Source organism: Saccopteryx leptura, chromosome 4, assembly GCF_036850995.1.
Source record: "Saccopteryx leptura isolate mSacLep1 chromosome 4, mSacLep1_pri_phased_curated, whole genome shotgun sequence".
In the NCBI taxonomy this organism is placed as follows: Eukaryota; Metazoa; Chordata; class Mammalia; order Chiroptera; family Emballonuridae; genus Saccopteryx; species Saccopteryx leptura.
In genome coordinates this window covers 180,213,873-180,235,862 of record NC_089506.1, presented here as the reverse complement: position 1 = coordinate 180,235,862, position 21,990 = coordinate 180,213,873, and the positions used below count along the sequence as shown (strand labels likewise).

Sequence of the window (21,990 nt, the reverse complement as noted above, 5' to 3'; positions counted from 1 at the left end):
CATCTGTTCCTTCCAGCAGCAAGCACTTAAATTGAGCATTGCACCTTCATCAAGCTGGAGGTTATGCGGAACCCCAATCCTTATAGCTTTCCTGAGTGATAAACACAAACATGCAAACTACTAATTAAATTAGAAGGCAAAAGGTGTAAGTGCCATAATAGGGAGACAGAATGCCAAAGGATGCAGAAGTAGGGAAAAAAGGGAATAGTTTTGACCAGAAGCCAGTGAAGAGGGTATTATTTGAAGTGGCTTTGTTGGATGGGTAGAAGTGTTCTGATGTGGGAGGACTCCCTCAAACAAACAACGTGATCTCTTCAACAACTGTTCAATAGTACTATACATAGTACATTAATATAAAAGCTATAAAGTCCATAGTGAAAAGACTGATTAGAGGAAGTGTGAAAGGATCCATCTTTTCAATATGGGACTGAAACAGGAGTGGTCAAACCTTAAGGACACAGCCAATGTTGGCACCTTTACTATGTGTCCCACCTTGGTTCTGACCCCCCAATTCTATCCTCATGTCATTAGAAGCTAGCCATTGTTCGGTATCGGGGTAGGGATTTGACCAGGGGTCCCCAAACTTTTTACACAGGGGGCCAGTTCACTGTCCCTCAGACCATTGGAGGGCCAGACTATAAAAAAAACTATGAACAAATCTCTATGCACACTGCACAGATCTTATTTTAAAGTAAAAAAAAACAAAACGGGAACAAATACAATATTTAAAATAAAGAACAAGTAAATTTAAATCAACCAACTGACCAGTATTTCAATGGGAATTATGCTCTTCTCACTGACCACCAATGAAAGAGGTGCCCCTTCCGGAAGTGCGGCGGGGGCCGGATAAATGGCCTCAGGGGGCCGCATGTGGCCCACGGGCCGTAGTTTGGGGACCCCTGGATTTGACAGACAGATAGAGAAACGAATGCTTTCTCTGTCACGAGAGCTGCATCCACCACAGTAAGGTATCATGCTGTTGTGGGAGTCAGGTAGAGAGAGAGCAATGAAAAGCATGAAGCGTCTTGACCTTGTTGACACCTGAGTGCGAGGATGAGGACTTAATACCTATGATACAGAATTAGATCGAGAAATAAACTGGGGACAATTTATAATCTTCATATACTAATACGTTGATTCTTCCATACTGAAGAATTACAAACTAGTTCTACCTGCACTGAAGGAGACTCAAGTGATTGTAACACTCATGCAACTGAAAGCATTGTGAAAAGATGAGGTGTAATACCGCCATTCAATGGACCATTACTCCGTAGTAAAAAAAAGAACCGCTGTTACTTGCACCAGCATGGATAAAATTCAGAATCGTTATGTCGAACAAAGCCACACACAAAAGAGTACATAACTGCTTGATTCTATTTATATAAAATCCAAACTAAACTGTAATGATTAAAAATCAAATCAGGGTTTGCCTGGAAGCTGGAGGTGAAAAGGGGCAAAAGGGGGATTAGGAAGCTTTGGAGGTGATGAAAATATTCTGTAGCTTGACTATGGTGGTGATTTAACAGGTATATAAAACTGTCAAAACACATTGAGTTGCATGTGGTTAATGGATGCAGTTTAGTGTTTGTATATCATTCCTCAATAAAGCTGATTGAAAACCGCTCGTGCAAACCTAGTTTGGTAAAGTGCTTTTGAATTGCCATGGTCATGCAATGCAGTCAGTTCAAAGTCAGCAGTACACATTGTCAGATGAAATTCCAAAATCAAATTATGCATTTGTGTGGCTTTTGCCAGGAACTAGAGAATATTTTTAAGGGATCTACATTCTAAAACCCTTTAACTTGTTTCCCAAGAAATTTTCCAGTAGGTGGGAAAAAAAGGGAAGAAAACTGAAGAAGAAAAAGAACTAAGGAAAATGAGAAAATGTTTTAATGAGGACTTTCCCCTCCAGGACATTAACATTTTTGCCAGAGCAAGTACACGACACAACAATGCCATTCACATAGAGAGCTCCATCCAGAGAAGTGCAATTCCGGAGAGGCAGGGTCTGAGCCTGCAGCAGAGGTGGAGAGCTTCGACCAGCAGGCCTGTTACTCTGTGGCCACATGGGTCGTAGGTCTGCTGGAAATATAACTGACACCATTTTCTCAACTTTTAGTAAGAAGAATTTCATGGCCCTTTAGTATACGAGTGAGTGTGAGTGTGTGTGTATGTGTGCCTGTGCACACAGGGGTCTCCAAACTTTTTACACAGGGGGCCAGTTCACTGTCCCTCAGACCATTGGAGGGCTGCCAAATACAGTGGTCCTCTCACTGAACACCAATGAAAGAGGTGCCCCTTCCAGAAGTGCAGTGGGGGCTGGATAAATGGCCTCAGGGGGCCGCATTGCGGCCCGCGGGCCGTAGTTTGGGGACGCCTGAAAAAGGTCAGTCACTTTCTTTAGTTGATTTCAGAAATATAGAAAGGCTTCCTTTGCCTCAAACTATTCATTCCTTGACCTTCCTCTAGCCCAGTGGTTCTCAACCTTTCTAATGCCGTGACCCCCAATACAGTTCCTCATGTTGAGGTGACCCCAAACCAAAAAATAATTTTGGTGGCTACTTCATAACTGTAATTTTGCTACAGTTATGATTCGGAATGTAAATACCTGATATGCATTATGTATTTTCCGATGGCTTTAGGCGACCCCGCTGGGGTCGCAACCCACAGGTTGAGAACTGCTGCTCTATGTCCAAAGTGATCATCTTTAGGCTCATTGCCCTCAGGAAGAAAGAGAGCTGAGAGCTTTGGTTCTAGGTCACAAATACAATTATTGTATATATTTGCCCATGAATAAGACACACCCTAATTTTGGGGTCTGAAATTTGAAAAAAAAATGTATTACATAAAAGTTATCGAACTTGTTTTATTCATCATAAAATTCATACAACTCTTCATCCCTGTCAAAACTCCCATCCATTAGCTTGTCCTCATCTGTGTCTGATGACAAATCACTGTCTTCATATATTGCCTTGTCTTCAGTTCCATCTATGGCATTTGAAATGCCACAACCACTGTATAAGATGCACCCAGTTTTTAGACCCAAATATTTTTTTAAAGGGGTGCGTCTTATACACGGGGAAATACGGTACACATCTGCCAGCACCAGGGACCCGAAGGGAGAGAGGAGTCCTCCCATGTTCACTCATTGGGGGCAGTAGTTACCTGGATTTATTTGCTCTCCATGACACAGTTGGCCTTTTCCTTCCGAGGAGGCCCTTTTAGTGGCCTGTGCCCCAGCAGCCATATCAAGATGTAAAAGATGCCTTTTTTTAAATTACCAAATATGCACACAAATGAAGTGCCTGGCTCTTTCCCCCAGTAACATGTTTCCCATGTTATTTGGAAATGAACAAAAAATAGGGAAAGTTTAATGGTCTCTCTTTTTCTTTTCAGTTTGCACTGTAACAATTCCTGCATCAAAACAGTCATATGGGCCCTGGCCGGTTGGCTCAGTGGTAGAGCGTCGACCTAGCGTGCGGAGGACCCGGGTTCGATTCCCGGCCAGGGCACACAGGAGAAGCGCCCATTTGCTTCTCCACCCCTCCGCCGCGCCTTCCTCTCTGTCTCTCTCTTCCCCTCCCGCAGCCAAGGCTCCGTTGGAGCAAAGATGGCCCGGATGCTGGGGATGGCTCTGTGGCCTCTGCCTCAGGCGCTAGAGTGGCTCTGGTCGCAACATGGCGACGCCCAGGATGGGCAGAGCATCGCCCCCTGGTGGGCAGAGCGTCGCCCCATGGTGGGCGTGCCGGGTGGATCCTGGTCGGGCGCATGCGGGAGTCTGTCTGACTGTCTCTCCCTGTTTCCAGCTTCAGAAAAATGCAAAAAAAAAACCAAAAAAAAAAAACCAGTCATATGCCCTGTGTTCATTTGGGAAAATTCATTCATCTCAGAGTCAAAGAGAAATCAAGGAACCCAGTGGTGAGAAAGCTTCTTGAGAGGAAACAGTTTTTGTTGACTTGAACCATGACTTTGAGTAAACTAGATAAAAGTGCTCCCCCTTCACATACTTCCAAACCACCTGTGGTCACTAATCTGTACGGTACGAGTCACAGGGATACAACATTTGAAAATGGTGGTCATGGAAGAGAGACACACACGACAACCCTTCCCCCATCTCAGGACTCGACCTGGAACCGGCCCTGCGTATTAATAGCATTTACTGTTTCTCACACAGAGCATGCCTGGTAACGAGCACAGTGAGGCCAGTCTGTAAATATCTGGGTTGAACCCTATATTTTTCAACTTCACAGAAGCCACCAAAGCAATGGGATTCTAAATACTGATACGCGAGTTGCACTGGGAACAGGAAGAACTCGGAGACATCTGCTGAAAACACAGCTAGGAGGGATGCGAAGATGGAGACGTGCTCTGACCGGAAAGCAGCCAGAAGAAAGGGCTGTCTCTCAGGGCAACGGCAGTCCAGATGCGGCACGGGAAGAATGACCTGGTTCCAGGCAACATGCCGGGCGCTGTGCTGGTCAGAACCGGGAACCGGCCCCCACAGTGGGAATGACCACACTTAACTCACCACCTTTATTTGGGAACCATTTCGTGCTTTTCCTCAGCTTTTTCTCTGGGACAGGGAGTCAGCTACACAGATCCCTGTCTGGCATTCACAGAGCCCGTTCCACCTCGAATCAGTCGAGAAACGGAGCTGAGTGAGGAAAGAGACCTATGAGCAGAGGAAGCATTTTCCTGACTTCTCTGCCCATGGATATATTTGAACTCACACTGATTCGTTCTGAAAACTACTCTCCAGATGTGGAGCCACTCCATGATCCTGGACTTTTCTGTGGCTCCATAAAGTCCTTAGAAGGTTTGGCTGCCAGGTGTCTGATCCCCAAGAATGGCCTCGTTGTTTTGGAGACTTCCACGGGTGACCCAAATGGGGATCAGCAGCTGGGGTGAGTTACCCTATGCCCAGGTATGAAGGGTGAGTGCTCGTGGTCTCTGCACACAACTATCGTGCAACTATGTGGGTCCCTTCATGGGTCATCCTTCTGACCCAGGGTGTCCTCTTCAGAGCATCTCACCCAGGCTACTCACCAGAACTATTGTACTTGCCCTTTGCCTGACACTCTAGGATGTAAACTTATGGACCAACAGCCATTTTAGTCAATAGGCAGGCATATTTCTTTTGGCCAGCTCAATGTTCTTAAAAGTGTTATATGTGAATACCTTCAGGTGGGACTTCCTCTCCAGAATACCACAGGCTCACCACTCCCTATTGCCTGACACACACCGGCCCAGGCCTGAAAACTTGAACTTGGGACTCTACACAGTCTTCTTCCCCAATCTCTCTTCCCACTCATCTTCCCGTAAAAAGTATCTGCCTTATATTTCATTTGTAAGAAATGTCCAAATTTATGGCTAATTTGCATGAATGTGCCAATGGCCAAAACGGATGTATTAGCTATCTAGGGAATCTTTAGCTGGGATCTCCTACAGAGTCAGTGCTTTGAGTCAAAAAGACTGGATCTCTGACTGAGGAATTAAAACAGTTTCCCAGGTACTAGGAAAGGTACTTTATTTTATCTCTTTTTTTTTTTTTTTAACAGAGTCAGAGAGAGGGATAGACAGACAGGAACGGAGAGATGAGAAGCATCAATCGTTAGTTTTTCATTGCACGTTGCAACACTTTTTAATTGTTCATTGATTGCTTTCTCATATGTACCTTTACCATGGGCCTTCAGCAGAGCAAGTAACCCCTTGCTCAAGCCAGCGACCTTGGGTCCAAGCTGGTGAGCCTTGCTCAAACCAGATGAGCCTGCGCTCAAGCTGGCGACCTCAGGGTCTCCCGCATCCCAGTCCGACGCTCTATCCACTGCGCCACCGCCCAGTCAGGCTATTTTATCTCTTTTTTAAAAAAATATTTTTCCCCATTGATTTGAGAGAAGAGGTATTTTAGGAAAAAAAGTATGCAGTGAGACATTCGAGATCATCACAATGACAGGAGGCTTGAACCCCATCCATAGGCAGCAGGACCACCTACTTTAAAGGATGAGACTGATTTTCAAGGCCACATACACACATTGTCCATTTAGTCCTCAAGTCACTTACTTGCTTCCCTGACTCCTAGCTGGATCCCAGGCTTCCAGGGTCAAGGGAAACATGTGACTGTGCAGCTGTTGGAATGGGCGTCATCCCATTGACAGTGTTCTTGCCGTGTGGCAAAATTAAAGAAAGTGGGCCTTAGCTGCTGTTTTGGATTTTCCACACTCCCAATCCATTCCATTAGGCCAAATAATTGAAATGTCTGTGGTAAGTGCACAGGGGATATCATAGAATGCAGAATGTTTGGATGGGGAAATAGAGGAAAAGTGTATCTCCCCATGCTCGAGGTAGAACGAGTAAAACTGCTTATAGAAATCCTTGTGAATATTACACTATTGAAAACGTCTGACCAAACAGCAGCTAAGAATTACCCAGTGCCTTCTAAGTGCTGGGCCTTGTACTAAGCACTTAACATGCTTTATCTCAATAATTCTCCTAATAATCCTCTGGGCAAGACTCAGTACCACCCACTTTATAAACCAGAAAACTGAGGCACAGAGCTGTTAGTAAGGGGTGAAGCTGATTTTCACAGTTTTCTAGCCACTGTGAAGGGGGCAGGAAGGGGCTGACAAGGGATGACCTCTCAGGTACCAGCTCAGGTCCTTTGTGGCATTTCTTCATTTTAACCTCACACAGTGGGACTGCTGAGGCGGGGGGGGCGGGGGGGAGTTATGTGATTTGTTCAAAGATATGTGGTTACACTGGGTATCTTTTACCTGATTCCAGGTCTGTCTGACGCCATCCAGCTGCTTCTAGAAACAGGGGTAAGGTAATCAATGGTCTGCAGAGTGTCATGCTCTACCTTATGTGTTCACAGAGTCAGCACTGGGTGGGAATTTTGAAACCAGCAAAATCCCTACACTGCTGTTACCTCAAAAATTCATTCCGTTGGGTTCAATACTGCCCTCTACCCATTCTCTTTCAAAAGGCAAATAATTCTGTTAGAGATTTTGCTATTAAGGAGTTTATCAGATCCTCCCAACCCCCTTCCAACCATTAAAAGGGATTGGGGTGGGGGTGGGGTAGGTACAGAGGTGAAGAAAGAAATAAGAGATCAGAGTATGAGGCCAGATCACCAAAGACTCATTCCCAAAGTCAGAATTTTGTCTGCGGCCATTTAAAGCACGATTTCAACACACTTGACTGAGAATGAATGTATACATTTCCATTCTTCCAAGCATATTCTGTATATGCAGAAAAAGTATAAATGACATTTTAATATATATGAGTAAATGTATATAGTTTAATCTCAAACCTCAACAATTACAGAGTTTGATTGTCTAGAAACCACCGGTATTTTACATGTACTTTTGCTGATTTCAAACAATACTCAAATGTCACATCTGGAAGGATCGTTCTTTGAAATAAAATTGTTTTTGGAAATCACAAGATGCCACGTAAAAGAATTTTTCCAATCTAACCTATTGGCCAACTATTAGAGTCTGTTACCTCTGATTCGGAGTTCTGTTTTGCTTCTTTTAACAATAAGAAAGACTTGGCCATTCATTTGGAAATGCTATTAATAATTAAGGACCTTCATGTACCTGATTTTTAAAAACAAGCTACTGATATTTTGAATATCTGATTAATTTTAGTTATTTTATTGCTCATCCTGAGATACAAAGGTGGAAAATATAAGTTAAAAAAACAAATTCCAAATAAGATTCTCTGTGTCTGAAAGAAATACAGTTGCTGAGCTCAAGTTATTTTGTCTTTTCTCACTTTAGAGAAAAGAAATATTTTTTCTGACCACTTGGAAGGATATTAATTGGAAAGTAAGGTGTTTAAATAAATCTCTTTACAAATTCTTATAAGAATGAGTTTTCTTGAAAAAAAAAAATGGCCAGAGGAATGCCCCTGGTATTTTGTTCCATTTGGCAACAGGCATGACCCTCCTGGTCAGATGGTTTCCAGGTCTCAGGATAAAACAAAATAACAAGGGAGCAATGTGGGCAAGACAGGAAAACCCACAAATTGAGACGACCACTCAAGTCTCCCAGCTACTACAGTTAGAGAGAGAAAAGGCGAGCCTGGGACTTCGAAGGTGGGTATATCCAATGCCTGGTTTGTTTGCAGCTTATATGCCAAACGGCCTCCAGCTCAGGGGAAAGGCTCAGGAAAGAAATTTTCCAATAATTAAAAAAAAGAAAAAAGAAAGTTATCACAGGATAGGTCAGAAAGAATTCTAACTGAAGGAGACAGTTTTTGTTTTCCTGTCAGAGTTGTTGACCTCAATCACTCCGTCTCTGCCTGGTCCCTCTGCCTGACTCCCTGAAACGTTAGGCTCAGACCAGTGCTACCTTTATGTTTGCACTTTCTCTGCTAAAACAAAGGGAACCTGGGATGTGCGAGCTCCTTGGGGACTTTAAATGACAGGATCGTGGCATATGAGCTGGTGCTTGGAGAAGGAATATTGAAAATATTGAGTTCCTGGATTTATTAGGCCTTTCTTCAATTTGTAAGACATTTCTTTACATATAAGACAGCCTTACAGAGGTAATATTTGAAAGAGACAATAGAAGTGAGAAGGAGGTGAACTACATAATATAAAAGGAAAGCAGGAGATGGGGCATTTCAAGTCATATCCTCTCAATGTTCCAGCTGGTCATAACGCTGAAATTGAGCTTCACGTTTAGTGGTGAGATTCTATTCACAGGACAGTCAACTTTGTTTCAATAGGAATTCCTTCAAGGTGGTATTGCACTGACTTTGGTGAAGTTCTAAGAATTTTTGGAGAGATTTTAGTTGTTGACCTTGGAACTTGGATTTCTTAAGAACTATGTATATCCATTCAGTCACGACACAAAGATTTACCAAGCATTTATCACTAGAAAATACATAGGTGGCTATGTATTTGGGGCTGGATGCAGGGAGACGCAGGTGACAGGGAAAAGCAGGTTTATGAAGACATGAAATCATTTAAGTGAAGCTAATTCTTTGAGAGTATGACATGTTGTAGTTTGCTCATTTTAGGCCTGAATAATATCTGAATTCATAATGTATGATCCTTTCCTCTCACTGAGGTTATAATCAGTATTTGTCTTTCTGGAAAAGGAGAAAGCCACACGATGGAGCCCCAATATAATGACCACCTACTTTTGCTTTGGTCTTTGGGCTCTCAGAGAGGTAGCTGTATCTTTTATGGTCTCTTCTATCATAGATATGTAATTATAACATGAGCCTGATTTTTAAAAATAATTCTGTTAGGCTGTAACTTGTACAGGTATTATCCTTCATTTTTTTTTTTTTTTGTATTTTTCTGAAGCTGGAAACGGGGAGAGACAGTCAGACAGACTCCCGCATGCACCCGACTGGGATCCACCCGGCATGCCCACCAGGGGCAATGCTCTGCCCACCAGGGGGCGATGCTCTGCCCCTCCGGGGCATCGCTCTGCCGTGACCAGAGCCACTCTAGCGCCTGGGGCAGAGGCCAAGGAGCCTTCCCCAGCGCCCGGGCCATCTTTGCTCCAGTGGAGCCTTGGCTGTGGGAGGGGAAGAGAGAGACAGAGAGGAAGGAGGGGGGGTGGAGAAGCAAATGGGCGCTTCTCCTAATGTGCCCTGGCCGGGAATCGAACCTGGGTCCCCCGCACGCCAGGCCGACGCTCTACCGCTGAGCCAACTGGCCAGGGCCTCCTTCAAATTTTTATATTAAGAAGCTGTACAACAATTTTGTGAGTGATACCAGAGCTCTAATATTTGTAACTTCCTCCCCCTACCCTCAATGCACACATATCCCACCCAATAGACAGGGTGGGGCAAAGTTGGTTTACAGTTATTCACATGGAAAATAATACAATCATTAATAACAACACAAGAATAAACTCTGTTTCGCATTCTCACAACTATAAATCTACTGTTGCCTCACCTTGTGCATATACAGATTCTTTTGGGTTGGAGTTTAGAAACAACAGTGCAGGAGAGAACTGGTCTCGTTACCTTAGAGTTGGACTTTGTGCACCTGAGAGCGATGGGATCCTAAAATGCTGCCCTGGTGTGCGGGCATGGTTGGCACCAAGGAAAGATGCAGTGGCACATGGAGCTGGGTATTAGTAGTCCAGCTGCCAGCATCATCAAGGAGCAGTTTGTGACGTCAAGGCTGGTTTATGTGACATCAGCAGAGCTGAGAGGGGAAACTAGGGCCACTGAAGATGATTATAAGGGTGCAAACTCCCCAAAAGAATCTTCCTGGATACTCCATCACTTCCAAAGAGTTCCAAGTCATTCTTGTGTTTGGGAACCATAGAGGTGAAGGGTTCTACCAGTGCTAGCCTTGATTTCAGGAACTCAAGTTCACGGAAGGCATGAAGAAACAAAGGATTAAGTAGACTCTTAAAATTAATCTTTTCTCTCTCATTATACCTCTCTCTCTCACACATGGATAGGCTTGGTAAGCATGCCTGGCATTTCACTGAGAGGATAAAAGCTAACATAGAAATACTCAAAAAAGTGTCCTTTTTTCCCATGTCTCCCAGTGAGCTCCAAATACTTCTTACCCGGTAGGTACACGTACACACACAGAACTTTTCACAACATGAGAACTTCCATCCTGCCCTTCTGAGTCTTTCTGACTGTGTGTGACCTTCCTATTGAGAGTTTTGCCTTTAGAGAACGAGACACTTAGCCATGAAACAGAATTTATAACATGAAATCAACTATGTAATGGAAGCCCTAAAACTCTGGAGCTTTTATTACAAGAGTAACTTCTCAAATATTTTTGGAGGTAATACAAAGAGAAAAGCAATAATATTTTTGATAGTGTAGAAGACATTACTTTAAAAGAAAACACCAGATGGCAGCACCAGATGCTAAAGAGGAATCTGAAAGGACTATTCGCTCAAACTTGAGCATCTAGGATGGATGTCCAAGGTAGATTAAAACTCCATTGAGAGACAATCATTTACAGAAAAGATAGTTTCTCTAAAGAAAAAGAATGTCTACTTTGTAACATAGTGAAGGATTTCCAGGAAAGGTGTTTCGCATGTTATAAGCATAATCGTAAGGAAATAACCCCAAGTATGATCTAACCAATAAAAGATAATTAGACAAAGGCTTCATTTCAGTTTGTAGTTACATTTAATTAACTCTGTAATCTGGGTTCCATTTAGCCAGAAAGGGCCTGAAGCCAAAAAAATGAAATACCACTGGTTTCCAGGAAAGGAAATATTTTTTCCAAATATTTAATGCAAACATTAAAATTTATGCACGCATATTAAAATGGAGCAATAATGACCTCTGTTACTGTACTCCTCAGCGTCACTTAGGAAACTACTTACTGAAGTAGACATCAAAGAATCTCACTAAGTAAATATAATATTAAAATTCAAAATTCTAATCTATGATTTCCTATATTATACATCAAAATTTCACCTAGGGTTAATACCGCTATTAAAATCTTGCTGAATTGTTATTACTTATTCAGACTTTCCTACTTTCAGAGGAAAGAAAGGCAATTCAGTGCTGCTGGTGACACCATGTACTGGGAGAACCACAAGCCCAGCCAGGGCAGTCACAGCTTCTAAATAAAAATCCGCGTGGAACAGAGGTAGATTAAGGTTGGTTGAGGCTCCAGGTGCAGAAGAAAATTTTGGGCCCCTTAAAGAAAAGAGAGAGAGAATTAAAATACATGTTAACCATATTTTTAAATAAATAAAAAATATTATGTACTATTACTGTTAAAATTGCGCATATGAAACCAAACTTGGTGTCATTAGAAAAAAGTGTCAAGTTGGGGTTTTGCGGGGCCCTTTCAGAAGTCGGGGCCCAAGGTGTGTGCCCAGTGCGCCCGCTGTTAAATCCGCCTCTGATATGGAAGCCTTTATTCCTCTTACATATTACTTAGTATACTTCACAACTTTCTTTTCAGATCAGTAGGAGTGAATGCAGCTCTGCATTTTGAATGGGAAGCAACAGGACAGCTCAAGCCTGTTCAGTGGTTACAGAGCAGAGCCGAGCTCGCACAGAGTACCCACTGAGGCCGTGGCAGACAACTAGCCTTGGTGGCATTTGTTTATGTTTAGAAATGACTGAAAGGTGACAGAAGCATCTGTGTCATAAGAGAAGTGAGCCAGTCTATGCTGGAAGAACACTCTGCCAGCAAAACAGTCATAGTTGCCCAACTGGAGTGAATTGTTTTCCAAGTACTGTGATCGTGGTTCTGAAAATATTTTCTCACCTGAATTCACTATAAGTCCGAGCCCCTTGAGAACATCAGGCAAGATCATTGATTCTAATCGGAAGTCAGATCAAGGATGCCAGAGGGAAATTGTTCTAACGGACAAGAGAAGAAATGAAACAAACATTTGAACTGTGAAAAGAATGCGTGTGCATCATGGTCAGCCAAAAGTCGACCGTCACAGGCAGATGAAATTCTGAAATCTAATAACACATAGGGCAGTGCTCTTTATGGAAAATGTATGATTCCCTGTACTATCTAAATTTTAAATGATATAAAGAAAGAGAAACATCAATAGGCAGGATCAAATTGTAAGCAAAAGAGAAAACTACAGCACCCAGGAGAGGCTCTCTGCTGAGAGCATCGTCACATGGAAAACATCTTTTTTAGTGAAGGAATAGTCTCCATTGCTTCAAGAACCTTAGGCTTCTCTGAAGCCTAGGAGATTTCTCCACTGTAATTAAACCAAGCTTGCTGTAAGTCTAGCAACTAAAGGGACCTTAAATTAGATGACCTTTCTGTGACCTCCACTAAAGCCTGCATGGTCCCCAAACAGGCCAGCACACATCTGACAGCTGTGGGCGCCAGGTTCTCACTGACACGTGCCTTTTCGGGTCTGGGAGGAGGGTTAACTGTGCTCTGACACAGCCATGTCCTCTAGATGCCCTTGTTCTGCTGCGCTCCCCCTCACACTGATCTAAACGCAGGAGTCGCCGAGGGCCATCGCTGGCCTCTCCTTCTGACATTTTCCCTTCCAGACGACTGCGTGAGTCAGGAGGTGTCTTCTTGTGAAGCCGTGGGCCCAGGCCAGCCCTTGTAGCAGTCGTGACTGAGTGAGAACATGCTGTGCTCAGCCTGTTGGCTCCACTCTTGGGAGCACAAAGTATGTGTTATAACAACAAGCCCAAGAATCTCGACCACACTCTTCCTTATCTCAAGATCTGTAATGAGAGCATTTGAAGTAAATGCATACAATCAGAAAACGGGGCAGAAAGTCATACACTAACAGAGTTTCTGATTATGACCCTGAGACACGATCCTTTTGCTCTTTGAATCCAGACCTCACATGTTTTGGAAGAAAAGCAACAGCCAGAAGATGGGAAAAACAGATCATGTTTATGAGACCAGCCTGAAGTCCATGCCACACTGAAGGGCTTGGGTTTTCGTTCGGCAAAGAAACCACCCATTCTTTCTTCAGTGTTCATCGGAAAACTTACGCAGCTTCTGTTAGTCTGACTTTTCAGCCTTAGGATCATTGTCTTGAAATCTTATAAACCAGTAAGTCTGAGCCCTCTGACTTGAAATCTTATAAACCAGTAAGTCCATACTAATTTCATTTTAAATATGGAAGTTAGGGAAAAGTATTAGGCACTTGCCAAAATAATACAATGCAAAAGTAAGGGAAAAAATGGATTAAAAATAAAAGATCCCCCTGCTCACTCTCCCCTCCCACATACATACTCTCTCTGGTTTAATCCTTTACGGTAGCTCGAGTAACCTTAGTTTCCCAAAAGCAGCCATTTAAAGACCCTGCAGGCAGGCATTTCAAGTGGCAAGCCACAGAGAAAAAAACTTTGACCACTTCCTGTTTCTCACGATTTGACACTCTGTAAGGTGTGATAGAGGCCTGCACATCCAATCCCTTGACTTAATGGCAGGACAAAGTCCACAGATCATGCCCTGTTTTTCAGGTAGCCGCCCTCATAAGCATCCTTCCCCAATCCTGGTTGATGAAGAAACTTCAGGTGAAGGCCCAACATTTCATCATATGATTGGGAACTCCTGGGTCATGCTTATTTACAGTTGCCCAAGTGGGGAGTCGGGGCGTGGTGTCCAACCTGAACACAAGGCACAAAGCAGCAGTGGGAAGTCGGCGCCTCCCAGAACCACGAACATACAACTAGCTGCTTGCGTGTCTATGCTGGGGTTAGTTCCCCACATACTACGATCATGTAACTATTAAAAGAAAACATGCTGTATTCACAGAGCATGTCTATTTCTGCAAGTGCTCCAGTGTTTAATTATTGCTAAAGTCATTTGGGGTTTTTGACACAGATTCTATTTTAGTAAGATAAACTCAGCATAACCCAGCATTGCCAAAAGTGAATTCCTAAGGTAGATGACTAAAATAAACTGGTAATAAATATTGGCTTTTGGAACAGGAATTATAGCTTTGTAATGTAGACATAGCATTAATGACTCATTTTCAAATAACAGTCTCTCCCAAGGATTATTGGTATGAGGGATCAGGGAAGAAAAAAAAAGTCCATCTGCTTCTCTCTCTCTCTCTCTCTCTCTCTCTCTCTCTCTCTCTCTCTAAGGCAGCAGAATGGAAGAGGACTAAGAACCCACCAGGCAAGGATGTTCTTATGTCTACTTTGCCAACAAAGATACAGCCCCTAGAGTTGGACAGGGGGTCAGCTTGGACAGGCAGCACTGAGTCAGAATAAGGCACTGAAAGAAACCATTCTAGAGGTTGAGGCAGTTGATTCTAGGGCCGTTTCTCTCATTCTCTTGGAAGCAGAATGTTCTCCCAGGTCCACCCAATGCACATGAATTACCTTATCGGTCACAGTGGGTGCTGTCGTGTTCCTTTGCTGCTTGAAATTAGTGGACTCTTTTAGGCTACCTTTGCCCTCTAACGTCAAATTCTGAACTTGAGCGGAACTTGGAGGAGCTTTACAACTTCTCTGGTGTGTCGGAAGGCGGTCAGGGGCAAAGGTCCGGCCACAATTCGGGCAGGGCACGAGCGAAGCCGGACTTGGCTCCTCCCCAGTTAGGAGGGGCGGAGGCTTCTGTGGGAGTGGGCGGCGGAGCTCCCTGGGGAGCCGGTCATTTTCCATCTTCCACTTCTCCAGGCATTTGGGCTCATGAATAGGAAGGGAGAGAGTGCCAAAGTCCCTACCACAAATGTAACAGATGACAGTCCTTGGTCGAGCTGGGGTGCCACCAGGAGCTTTCTTAAAACTGGTAAAATCATTAGAACTGTTGGGGTTTGGTGCTCCCGGCCCCTTACCCTTGGGCTTGCAGCTTCTCTGGTGAACGAGGAGACGATCTGGCAAGAAAGTGCGGCCGCAGGTGTCACAGGGCAGCAGCTGAGCCTGGGAACTCTGGAACGCGGCCTCGTTGGCCGCCTGCAGGGAATAGGACCCACTGCCGCCTAGAGGCTGTGGTTTGGAGGGCTCTGGCCTCCTCAGGTGTTTGGGCAGCTTGCTGTTTTCAATATGCCACTTCTCCAAGCACTGAGGCTCATGAATGGCTAGTGATTGGGACCCAAATTCTCGGCCGCAGATATAGCATATCCGGAATCCAGGCCTGCGAGACGGGATCACAGGTGGGCTGGGCTGGCTTTCCGACATCGTTCTCTTACTGGACTGTTTGGAGATTATCACAGTTCCAGGTCTGTTTTTCTGAGGGTTTGTCTTTGTTTTTGCACCAAGATTGACCTGCTCTATTTCTGGCAAAAGGCTAGAATCGATGTCACCTGCTAGAACAGCTTGGTTGATAAGGAAGGTAGGTTCTTTAAAACGGTGGAAAGCCTGCTGCGCTTTTTTGGAAACCCCTTTCTCCTTTCCTCTTTCCATTCGCAAAGAAATCTTTCTCTGGTCCTTGCTCTGATTTCAGCCCCGATTCACTTGGGGCTTCTTCCTATAGCAGAGCGGGTCAGGATGGCTAGGACACTCATTGTCACCAGTACCTTAGACCTACAGACCATGACTCAGAGCTTCATTGCAGGGCAGCAGTCTGGAACACTGGGAAGTCCCCAATAAACCCCAGGTGCCTCCAAGATCTGTGGGGGAAACAATTCAAGAAGTTATTACACACACACACACACACACACACACACACACACACACACTAACCCCTGTTAGATTAAAAGTTGATAAAAAAAAAACAGGTTTGTTTGGGTTTTTTTAACCTAGTGTCTGCTTTGCCTAGCACAAATGCTAGCACATAGGATTTTTTCAGTAAATGTTAAATATGAAGAAAATCGCCATTATAAATCGCACTGTTACTGTATTGAAACTAGTATTCTGCTCAAAGGAGGATCGACATTTGCAGCACAGCATAGACGCATAAGACACAAACCACGGGGGTGTGGTGGTGAGATCACAGAGGAGAGAACCAAAACCTGGACAGGCGAGATGAATGAAACCACAGACGATGTGAAAAGACCTTCCCCCACTACCTTAGGGATTCTTAACGTTCTAGTGCCAAGGGGCCCTTTGACAGTCTTTCAAGCTTACAAATAATGATTTTAAGGGTAAAAAATAAAATTCTTACTATTACAAGTGAAACTAGTTTTACTGAAATAATTTATCAAATATGTTTACTTGTTATATATATTTTATGTATGAGAGAGTAAGATGCCAGATATCTTGAGTGTCCACAAGTCTAAGGTTAAGAACACCTACAGAGAAAGCAATTCAACAGTAACTATTATGAACATATTATGAAGTATTATGAACATATTATGAAAATTCTCGGGAGGGGGGGGTGTAAATGTCTTAATACCTGCCAGGTGTCCACTTTGCTTTATTGCGGGAATGGAGTTTTAAAAAATTGTGGCCACAACTGTCAAACCAAGAATGCAGCTCAGGCCCGTGCCCTTCCTGGTGGGATAGATGCTCCTCTTCTCCGGGATGCAGCTCAGATCTTGCTGGATGCTCTTTGTGTAGCGATCATGCTCACCATCCTATTTGGTATATGTAGATGTATCTGTCTACCTACCTATCTCCCAAATATTTTTTTTTTTTATAAAAACATGGCCAGTCGGATTCCCAACCAAGCCAAAAGAAAGGACCAATAAGATCTCATTATGGGAAAAAGCCCAAGGAGTTTTTACCCTGAGGAAAGACGTGAGACTATCGTACCCAGGTCTAAATCTAGCCCCACCCCAAGAAAGAGATTATTTTTTCGGAAGTTTTAGGACCAGGTTCTCTACCTGAAGGCTGACCTGGATCTGGATTAGATGCTTTGCAGTATCCATTCCCAACCACAGACAGTTGACCGTGGCAGATGCTCGAGTTCAGGCAGAGCAAGGACGCCAGTGCTAGTAACATCAAAACCCTGTTTGGGCACTCTGCTCGATAAAGGGCCAGAAGAGCGGTGAGACCAGTGCCCGGTTCCTGTAGTTTGGTGCCAAGAAAGGTCTGCATCTTTGTAGTTAGGACTATCAGATCAGGTCTGGCACAGAAAAGGAAGTGATTTTTCATTGTGACAGATCTTAAGACAGTGGTATTAACACATGTGACAAAAGAATGTGTTGGCTCCAGAGTGGCCAGCACAGAATATGAAGCTTAGAGAAACAAAAATTTATCACTGGATCAGCACCATCCAAAGGAGAAAGTGGATCTAGAGAACACAAGGTATCTGCTATTATTTCACTAGGTTTTAATGGCAAATGGCTGAAATAACCCCCCAAACCACTCTGCTTTGTTCACCCAGGATCTCCTGGTTATTTTCCCATTTTTCTTGATACCAGGAAGTTTCAGATACCAAAAGTAGTTAAAACAGATTGGAAAAATCAATGCACTCAAATTAACTGACTTCCTTTAAATTTGTTTGCAATCTCTCTCCCTCCCTCTCTCTCTCTCCCTCTCTCTCCTACACACACCCTCTGTTCCCAGCAGATCCGAATACTGAGGAAGCCCCATGACTTGCCCCAACAACCCCTCTACTTCCTTTCTGATTAAGTAAGAGAACTAACATTTATTGAACACCAAACTATGCATCGGATATTGTACTAGTTTTTTATATACATAATTTAAGTCTCAAATGATTATGAGGCTGGTATTACTATTTCAATGTTATAAGTGAAGAAACTGTGACTCAGAAAAGACGAATAACTTGCCCAAGACAGTCAGTTTCTAAATGACAGTCCTGGGAATCCATCCCAGCTCTCCTTGGCCCCAGCCCTCAGCTCTTTCCATTATTCACTCTGCAGAAAATTCCCCCGCGGAGCTTCTTCTCTTTCGTTTTTATCCCCGCGTTAATGGATGATTCATGTGCCCCAGGGGAAGGTATGGAACACCCCCCACCCCCAACCGCCACCAGCCTTCGGGAGAAGGAAGAGGAAAAAGAGAGGAGGGAAGAGGGCCCAGAAGAAGAGCCACCTCTGCGATGGAAAAAGCAGGAGAGACAGATTGGGGCTACTGAAGACAGTGTTTTTCTTTAAGTGACAGGGATCGTTTATTTTGCTGTTAGTAGTTTTCTACAATAGACGAAGTTTCCCTTGCCCGGTGTGCAATGCAGATCCTTTTCCTGTTCTAACCAACCTTCTTAAGAAAAATCTACATTACTAACCCCGGGTAGGGAAGGACACGAGGGAGACCTGGGGTGCAGGGTGAAAGTGCAGGTTGCCCAAAGAGGCCAGCTGGTGTTCAGGGTGCAGCCGCTTCACCAGTGGGACTAGGATCAGCTCTTTATGCTGGCAGAGGTGTGTGTGCACTACAGATATGTATTTTCTTTGAAGCAAACACAATAAGCACCATAAAATTCCCAATGGATTCTTCATCTTTTTTCTTTCTATCATCTCTTTCCTCCTCCAAAGTCCTGAAGTTTCTGTCTTATTGTGATTAAAGGCATCAAAATATTAAAGATGAGGTAGCTGGTATCGAGTGAAATTTTTGGACACTGAAACATTTATGAAGTTTCTGCTAGTGATTCTGACACAGCGCGGCATGGTCAGCTGCTCTATTCTATAACTTAGTTCTAAAAGCGAAAATGCTAGAAAGTACAAAATACATATACTTAAATCATTTAAGAAATTGACCTGTCACCCAGACACATTGTAAATAAATGTTGCCACTTTATAATGAGAACCACTTTGCAAAGCCAGCTAGTTTTACCCTAAGCATCCATGGAGAAATGCTCACTCCAATTGGCCTGGATTATTCATTTTGACCATATTTGTACATAGAAGATTTAAAGAGTGTCTTGGAAGGCATTGTGTTTTATCAATATAGTACCGTTTTCCATGCCCTTTGGGACTCATGGGAGGGGAGAGACAAACTCACAAAGATGAATATAATAACCATGGAAACCCAAAAGCCATCTTGGCACTAGAAGCTGTTTCTCTATAAAAGAGGGGAAAGATACATCTTTTAAAAAAATAATTTAGTCCTTTGGATTAAAATAAATATGTGATACATGAGCCCTTCCTTGTTAGTATAGAATCTAAATTCTTTAAATGGACAAATGAAGAAAAACCAAAGATGGAGTTTGGGCTAATGGTGGTTCTGAGCTAGACTCTAAGATAGAGGTTTGTCTTTAATATCCTCCATCTACCCTGTGCAGCAGACTCGACTCTCTCCTGCCCAGTGCCCTCAGTATTCTTTACCTGTGGAGTCTCACTTTCAAAAAGGAGCTGAGAGGTGATTTTCACATCAAGGCTTATGATTGATGAGGTAAGATCTCTCCCAGAGTCTAGCAGAGATAGCTAGTTCCTTACCATTAGTTATTCTGCCCAACTCACTCAAACTAAGAGAGTACCAATTTATAGCTGGGCACATGATTTCCCAGCTATAGGCTGTGAAATCTATAGGCTCCTTCATATAGTATGTCCAACTTGTAAGAACTCTTCTTAAAATGTAGGAGTACAACTTGTTCCTCTTTCCTACCTTCATACTGATGCTTGGAACATGGATGTGATGGCTGGAGCTTTAGCAACCATATTGGACTAGATCACATTCAAGTAATCTCAGCACAACAGAGCAGAGACGTGGATGGACTTAAGACCCTGATAAGTTTGGAACTACCATATAAGTACCTTCCTTGGGCTTTAGGTGCATACAAGAAATAAATATCTATTATATTATAGCCATTTTTTAAGAGTCTTTTGTTCACATGCAAACCTAATACTAATTTAGATATAGTTGTAATTTAATAATAGTTGTCATTGAAAATGAATTCTAATAGTAATATTTCAAATTTTAGGATCCTTTTTTATGAGAAAAATTTTTTTTGAGAAAGTGTAAGTTTGGGGGCAAAATTGACTTATTAAATATATTTTTTCCTGAAAACCAGAAATAAAAAACTAAACTGTTATACCGAACCAATGGTTCTTTAAAAGTTGATTCAAAATCCATCCTTTCCTAGAATTTTTTTGGAATACATTTGAATGACATATTTTACTTCTGGAAAATCAAAACCTAGTTTTTTTCCATGATGAGCTTTTGAAGGAGCCAGCAGGCATCATTAGTTGTGCCAGGTATTAACCCATTGTCTCTATCCTCGAAGTGCTCTTTCTTTGCTCAGCTTTTCGGCGCTGGCCCTGAGACTCTGCATACCCACTTCTGCCCGCCAGCTGGCTCCGAGTTATGCTCTGCCAGTATGGTGATGGAGGGAGAGTGCATAGCTGGAGGAGGAAGAGAGAACTTGCTCCTTTTTAAAGGCTTGCTGTTTGCTCGTGGTGCCTGTGAACACCCTCCCAATACCCTCCCCCCCACCGACACTCCTTTGTCCCAGCAGAAGCACTGTGTTCCTGTAGCAGCAGTTGAAACCAGTTTATAGCTCTTCAATACTTGCAGAACAGACTCACTCCCTGTCCCTAACCACATATTATCACCAGTCTGGCTGTGCCTTCTCCTGGAGATCTGATTTTCGACTCTGTAAGGCATTTCTGCAGTTTCTAAGTTTTAATAATTTAAACTTCTTCTTTTTGATATTTCACCCTAGAAATGTTAGTTGTCAGCTCCTTTATATGGTATTGTTCTCTTCTTACCCTGCTAGTTACTAGGTAACAACTTGATTCCTGGTTAACAAATCTTTATATTAAATCTTTGTTGTTTAAATAAGTGGCATGGATTCTGTCTCCCGACTAACATAACCACCCTCAGAATATTAGTAATAAAAATTTGTGATATTCAAGTTGCACATTACCTTACTATTGCAATAAATATAAACTCAAATAAATTATTTTATAATATCTTAGAAAAAATATGAGGCTTATCTTAATATTCAACCCTCAATACATTCAAACCTCTGAAAACATATTGTTGTAGTTTTTACACCACCATCACGCTTCAAGAGCTAGGAAATGTTGCTCTTCCATTTTTTTTAAGATTTTATTTATTAATTTTGGAAAGAAGAGAGAGGGAGAAGCAGGAAAGGAGCAGGAAGCATCAACTCCCATATGTGCCTTGATCAGGCAAACCCAGGGATTTGAACCAGCAACCTCAGCATTCCAGGCCGACATTTTATCCACTGTGCCACCACAGGTCAGGCTTACTCTTCCATTTGTGACTGAACTAAATCTTAAGGGAAGCCTGTCATTTTAGGCATATTCACATTTTCCTTAATTTTATATGACATTCTTCTGCTGCTGACTGCCAAGCCATTAGGCCACCACTGCCGCAGAAGGAGTCAAAATAAAGTGATCACATTCATAGATCGAGTGACCAGGAAGCACTGCGGGGAGCTGGTTCAGCTCACACTAACTGGTTCTCTGCACGCCCTTCTGGGAACCACATGGACATGGCATTAGCAGTCCTCAGTAATTCTGGGGGAAATGGACAAAAGCCCAGGTGAGAGCAGCTGGGAATTGGAGACAATATGGTTTGGGGAAAACAGGAGCAGCATCAGAAAGTTAAAAAAAAAAAAAAAGGAAAAACATTAGCCTCGAGGCTTATGACTTCCAGGGAAAATGGCTGTCCATATTGGCATTTCCATGCAGACTTTGAATAGACAATGAAAAATTTCCCGGCCCTGGCCGGTTGGCTCAGTAGTAGAGCGTCGGCCTGGCGTGTAGAAGTCCCGGATTC

General features: G+C 43.1%; 1 protein-coding gene across 3 annotated transcripts in view; it reads right to left on the bottom strand.

The window, feature by feature from the left end:
• LOC136402457 (zinc finger protein 474-like) overlaps positions 1-21,990 on the bottom strand; it is a 59,401-nt gene that overhangs the window by 13,408 nt on the left and 24,003 nt on the right. The window contains exons 2-4 of one of the 3 annotated variants that reach the window (XR_010750973.1): positions 14,788-16,016; positions 12,227-12,321; positions 10,972-11,646 (exon numbers count right to left, since the gene is read on the bottom strand). Coding sequence is in view for 2 of the 3 variants with exons in the window: in XM_066379922.1 (XP_066236019.1) it covers positions 11,602-11,646; positions 14,788-15,810 (1,068 nt within the window). In the remaining variant the exon portion in view is untranslated. Of the gene's footprint in view, positions 1-10,971; positions 11,647-12,226; positions 12,322-14,787; positions 16,017-21,990 lie in introns of those variants that run through there. The other 2 variants (XM_066379922.1, XM_066379921.1) reach the window with 2 other exon arrangements.